General features: G+C 38.5%; 1 protein-coding gene across 4 annotated transcripts in view; it reads left to right on the forward strand.

Moving 5' to 3' along the window:
* MCU (mitochondrial calcium uniporter) overlaps positions 1 to 6428 on the forward strand; it is a 184266-nt gene extending 177838 nt beyond the window's left edge. For all 4 annotated transcript variants that reach the window (XM_070432949.1, XM_070432951.1, XM_070432953.1 and 1 more), the window contains 2 exons: positions 2093 to 2209; positions 4467 to 6428. In XM_070432949.1, the coding sequence (XP_070289050.1) occupies positions 2093 to 2209; positions 4467 to 4544 (195 nt within the window). In that variant the 3' untranslated portion in view covers positions 4545 to 6428. The remainder of the gene's footprint in view (positions 1 to 2092; positions 2210 to 4466) is intronic.
* The last annotated feature ends 296 nt before the right edge of the window (positions 6429 to 6724 follow it).

Here is a 6724-nt window from a genome sequence, read left to right on the forward strand (position 1 = left end):
ATAACACTATAGTAATTAAGATAGTGGAACAATGATAGACAAATAGTACAAAGGGATAGAAGAGAGAATGTAGAAAACAGCATAAATGAACTTTTGATTTTAAAAAGATGGCACTGCAAAGAAAGGAAAGTCTTTTTTGATAAATGGTGCAAGGATAATTGAATATCTGTATTAAAAATGAACCAACCCCATCCTTACACTGTAAACAAAATTAGTTCCAGATGGATTGTAGATCTAAATATGAAAAGTAACACAATAAATAAAGCTCTTGGAAGATAATATAGAAGAATATTTCAATTACTGTGGAAAAGGAAATTATTTCTTAAGTAGAATGAAAAATGATAACCATAAAGATAAGAATGATAAATTAGACTGTTAAAATTAAAAACATCTGTTATTAAAGCACACCATAAAGAGGGTGAACAGACTGGGAGGAGATCTTTGCAGTACATATATCGAACAAAGGATCCATATCTATAATATCTATAATAATAAAAGCATAATATGCTAATTAGACCAGACATCCTTTCAGGCGTCCTTCTGGACGAAGCTGGGGCTGTGAGGGCCACGCCCCTTGCACGAATTCCATGCATCAGGCCTCTAGTATATCTCTAAGAGAAATAAAAACATAAGGTGCACACAAAAACTTGTACATGAATGTTCATAGCAGCCTTATTCATAGTAGTCAAAAGTAGAAACAACCTGTATGTCTATTAATTGATGAATGGATGAATTGTGGTATATCCAGTCAATGGAATATTATTTGGCAATAAAAAGAAGTAGTACTAATACATGACACAAATGGATGAACCTTGAAAAAAGCCAGACACAAAAGGCTAAACATTGAATAATTCCATTTATATGAAATGTCCAGAATATGCAAATCTATAGAGTTAGAAAGTAGATTAGTAGTTGCCTAGAACTGGAGGTGTTGAGGAAGATAGGGAGTAACTATTAGAGTATGGGGCTTCTTTGGGGGATGATGAAAATGTTCTAAAATTGATTGTAGTAATGGTGGTGTAACTTTGTGAATATACTAAAAACCATTGAATATTATACTTTAAATGAGTGAATTGTATGATATGTAAATTATATCTTTGTAAAGCTGTTTTTAAAAAATGAGGTAGTACTTCAGCACTCACACAGTAGAATTTCTGTTTAAAAAACTGGTAATACCAGCATTGACAAGGATGTAGAGTGATGGAAACTCTCATACTCTGCTGATGGGAGTATAATTGATACAATGATTTTAGAAATCTGTTTGATATCACTTCTTAAATTTGAGCATATACATAATCTATGATCTAGGATTTCTACTCATAAGTATATACCCAACAGAAGAGATAAGTCCAGAAATGTTCTTGGCAGCATTATTCATAATAGCCTAAACCTAGAAACAACTCAAAAGTCTATCAATAGTCCAATGGATAAATAAATTGTGATGTAGTCATACAATAGAATATAACGTAGCAAGAGAAATGAAGAGAGACTACAACTACATACAAAAGATGAATCTCATAAACATAACATTGAGTGAAAGTAGTCATATACACACTATCTAACTTCATTTTTATAAAATTCAAAGAACAGGTAAAACTAAGCTGTAGAGTTGGGGGGGAGGGGATGCTTAAATGGAGAAGCTATAAAGAAAACCAGAAAATAATTATCATAAAAGTCAAGATATTTATTACTTTGGGAGGAAGGAGGGTTAGTAATTGGGAGGGGGCAGGAAGGAAGCTTCTAGGTTGTTGGCAGTGTTCTATTTTTTTTAAGCTGGTAATGATTAGCATGTTCAGTATGTGATGATTCGTTGTGATGCACATTTTTAGTTTGTGTGCTCTTCTGTGTGTATTTCCCAATAGAAATGTTTAGGAAATAATTAAATATTGAATACAACACATGTCAGCATATACTTTTTTCTGCCAAGGGCCAGATATTTAATTAACTCACCCCTAATGCTTTGGCCAGACATCCCCAACCCCTGCTTTATATGTATGCATATGTGTTGAATCTTATCAACAGTATGTAAATGATTACTTTGTGAAGATGGTATGCTAAGGACTAATAATTTAATTTCTCCTTTATTTTGCAGGAGTATGTTTATCCAGAAGCCAGAGACAGACAATACTTATTATTTTTCCATAAAGGAGCCAAAAAGACACGTTTTGACCTAGAGAAATATAATCAACTCAAGGATGCAATTGCTCAGGTAAGTCTTCAAAAATAAAATTTAAATTTCAGCCCCATTTTGTATGGCATTATCATTATTATTTTTAATCCTCATCTGAGGATATTTTCTCCATTGATTTCTAGAGAGAGTGGAAGGGAGGTAAAAATGGGGGAGAGAAAAAGAGAGAGAGACATCAACATGAGAAAGAGAGAGACATCAATTGGTTGTCTCCAGCAACTGCTCCTACTCAGGGCTGGGAAACTGCAACCGAGGTACATGCCCTTGACCAGGAATCAAAGCTGTGACCCATCCGTCTGCAGGATGACACTAACCACTGAGCACCTGGCCAGGGCTGGCATTATTATTATAATTATCCATAACCACAGTACTTCAATGGGAAACTGAAAGAATGACCCAACCCTCTTCTTCCTCTATAAATTATCCTTCAGCTATAATAATAAAAGGGTAATGTGCTAATTAGACCTGATGACCTTCTGGACAAAGCCAGAGCTGAGAGGGAAACCCAGATTCCTGGTGCCTGCCAGCAGCCGGAGGGAAGCCTGGGTTCCGGGTGCCTGCCAGTGGCCAGAGGGAAGCCGGTGCCGGCAGCCGGGGAAAGGAAGGCCTACTCTTGCACGAGTTTCATGCATTGGGCCTCTAGTTTGATATAAATCACTATTTTGGCATAGACACCTCTAAAAGTCTTATAATACAAGCAGGTGAAAAGATGGTGAGTCCTGGCTATCCTATTAACACTAGCATATAGAATTTCTTAGACCTATTTTTACTTTTTCATTTTGTTTCTTTCGAGTTGTCTTTTTTTACTTTTCTCTCTTTTTAAATCTTTCTTTAATAATTGACACAGAAGTTTCTCACCTAAAGAGTGTGGTAGCAATGGGGCAAAAATAAAATCCAGGTGAGAGAGAGAGATTACTAGGAATCTTTGCCCGGAGCAGGTGAGAAATTATTGAACTAGAAGATGCTTTTTAAAAAGATTGATACAGCCCTATCCGGTTTGGCTCAGTGGATAGAGCGTCAGCCTGCGGACTCAAGGGTCCCAGGTTTGATTCCGGTCAAGGGCATGTACCTTGGTTGCAGGCACATCCCCAGTAGGGAGTGTGCAGGAGGCAGCTGATCGATGTTTCTCTCTCATCAATGTTTCTAACTCTCTATCCCTCTCCCTTCTTCTCTGTAAAAAAAATCAATAAAATATATTTTTTTAAAAAGATTGATACAGCCCTAGCTGATCTGGCTCAGTGGATAGAGCGTCGGCTTGTAGACTGAAGGGTTCCAGGTTCAACTCTGGTCAAGGGCACATACCTGGGTTTTGGGCTTGATCCCCAAGAGGAGGGCGTGCAGGAGTCAGCCGATCAATGATTCTTTTCATCATTGATGTTTCTGTCTCTCTCTCCCTCTCCCTTCCTCTCTGAAATCAATAAAAATATATTTTTAAAAAAAGATTGATACATTTTATTTTTCATAATCTTTACCACTTTCAGATTTCTGAGTGTGCCTTCCTCACTCTGAGATATTAGATTTTGGTGAATAAATCCTCATCTTATTTTCCATAGTCTTTTATGACTTTAGAGGTGTGGTGTGGTTTTTTTAGTCTCCAAAAGCTCTGCCATTCCCTTCTCTGGACCTTCTCTGCCTTCTCTGCCTTCTCTGTCCCTTATTGGTGATGGAGTTGTGCTTTGAATAAGCTTAACCCTAAGTGGACTCAGGTCTTCTGTTGCTCTGGGTAGTGGTTCTCAGCTGGAGGGACTGCACCACAATCCTCCCTGGAGCTATTAAACATGCAGATGCTGCAGCCCCACCCTAAGCCTATTAATCCAGCTCCTCAGGAGTGAGGGTCCAGCATGTGTGAGTTTTAAAAGTGCTGCATTGACTGACTACAAATCCTTGTTTTAAAAGTCTGTCGCTATTGAAGAACTTAAACAACTATTGGATACACAACAAAAGTCTTTGAGGAGCCAAATTAAACTTCTGGCTCCAGGCAAAGGTTCGTGAAAGGGCACAACAGCAAGGTGCATCAGGTGCTCCCCATATTATTGAGCCTGAGTCCTCCCTCTTGATAGCAGGTCCCTCTGGAGGCTCTGTGGACAGCTGAAACTGCCAGCCTTTGGTGCTGGCCCCCTTTGTTGCCCTTGGTCTCTGAGGCACTCTTATTTTGAGAGTAATTGAGATGATTTCTTTGACACACAGTGATGGAGGGAAGACAGTTTCCTTTTCTTGGGAGACACTAATATTGAAAGCTTCATTAGCAAGTTTTTCTCACCCTTTGTTTCTATTTTAGGCAGAAATGGACCTTAAGAGACTGAGAGACCCATTACAAGTACATCTGCCCCTCCGACAAATCGGTGAAAAAGATTGATCTGCAAAGAGCCTCTGAATCCCAGCAGAAAGAACACTTGTTTATAACTATTGCCTTTTTAATTAAAACATTACAGGTGGAAGCTGGGAGCCATGTTGGGGTGGAGGGTTTTTACCTTTAATTAAAAACAAAACAACAAGGAAGTTAGGGAAGAAAGGAATGTTAAAATCTGAAGATCAAGCTTTGTGAAATATAAGCTCAAAGGGCTTAGTTAATATTGTCTTAATCAAGCATCTCAGTTCCTGGATGAAATAAGTTATATATGTGAGAGATTCAGAAAGAGTAAATGATGCTGGGGTGTTAGTTTCTTGCATCTTCTTTGCAGGTCAGCAAAACAGTAACACACCAGCACCCCACTCAGCTCTATTTTTTTTTTTATTTAACTTTTCTTATTTTTGACATAGGAGTCAATAAACAGACCAGAAAAGCATATCCTCAAGATATGTGGGTGGCAAACAGAGTCTGAGCCCAGACATTAGCATTTATTTTAAATTGGACCCAGCCTCTACAAGTAAACAGGAATCCGCCCCGCTTGTGCCCCTTTTCTGACCACCCACCCCTGTTGGTTACATTAATTTTATCCATATGATCATTGGAACCAATTTATGACTGTTTGATGATTGACACTCTGGATGAAGCCTTCTTACATGTCTTTATATTCCAGTGCTCTGGATCAGTATCTAGGAATCATTGGCAACACTGCATGAAGTTTTTTTGTTTTGTTTTGTTTTGTTTACTAATTAATTTTTGAGGGGAGGCAGAATTTCCCTCCTTTAACTACCCCATTGATATTCCACTCTCCCTCCATAACTCAAATTGGAGGGAGAGTGTTCAGCTGTATTACCAAATCAGAAAGATGAAAGGTTTACTAAGTGGCTAAAAATCATGTCTGTGTAGCCATTTCAGAACCAGAATGATTTCATTGCTGTTAATCTGCTTGTGTGACAGCATTCAAGGCCAGGCCACCAGATGCCACTGTCTCGTCTGGAGGCTTTGTCAGTCTCGAAGAACACACACACTTGAACCCTGTTTGTGAGCCCTCCCACCTCCACCACTTCAGGAGTTGTAAATCAAGTGTGTGGATTACAAAGGGTGCAATTTATCTTTATACAGGCATACATTTCTATGGCTCCTTTCGGCCTACCTTCTTCACCCAATTTTTTCTTAAATTGAGAGAAAGAAGCATTAATCTTATACTCTATCAAATATTTTCTACCATATTTCCAGTTGACATGTGCACTTGAAAATCAAAGGCATCTGTCCAATATTCTGTTTTTAATTACTGTGGGGGCAGGAGGGAGAGGAAGATGGGGCTTGCCACACAGCTGATTGGCTTTTTTTCTTTCACGTGATTCATCCCTCCTCATTGTGGCGTGGGATTCCTTTCTCTTTTTCTTTCTCCTTTGGGATCATTGTGTTTGAAAAGAAGAATTTTTAATGACAAACCCAGACTCCAGGTGCCTTGCAGAGGTTGAAGGCCAGCCAGGATTGCTGCTGCTGCTCCTGCCACCACCCCTTCCACTGGCATGATGGAATGAAAGGATGCATGTCTCCACTTCCCAGCCCCTCCCCACTTCCTTCCCCTGCCCGCCCCCACCCCCACTCCCGTTGCAACCTCTTCCTTCATTTATTTTTAAGTTGTGTGAATTATTTTTAAACCATTTATCCTGTTTGTGCACAGGGTTTTTAAGAAGAAACAGCACAGTGCAATGAGCAAATCCTTTCAGGATGTGTGGGAGGCAAGAGAGGGAGGATGGATGGGGAGAAAAGTCCTTTAAACAAAATAGTAAAATATTGAACATGTGTAAAATCCTGTATCATTTATGAAATATGTATAAAATCAATGTAACTTCTGGAACAATAAATACTTATTCAATTTTTGAACTGTAGCATCTCATTCTTTAAAGCAAAACCAAAAAAAGAAAAACAAAAAAAATGATTTTATTTTCCTGTGATTCTAGGTGGAAAGCTTTTTACTTCTGAAATAATTTTTATAAAAATACCATTTTGAAAAGATTTGTTCCTAGAACCTATATTCTTAAAAGAGACATTTCATTGATTTTTCCTGAACTAAGATGGTCAGTAACTTCCTCATTTTCCAGTGCCACCCAAGGGTAAGTGACCGGACCAGCCATAATAAAGCCAGTGGCAACACAGAGACTACTATCACTATCTCCTGA

This window comes from Myotis yumanensis, unplaced genomic scaffold (assembly GCF_028538775.1).
Source record: "Myotis yumanensis isolate MYYU_CA2020_CCGP unplaced genomic scaffold, mMyoYum1.0.hap1 SCAF_13, whole genome shotgun sequence".
NCBI lineage: Eukaryota > Metazoa > Chordata > Mammalia > Chiroptera > Vespertilionidae > Myotis > Myotis yumanensis.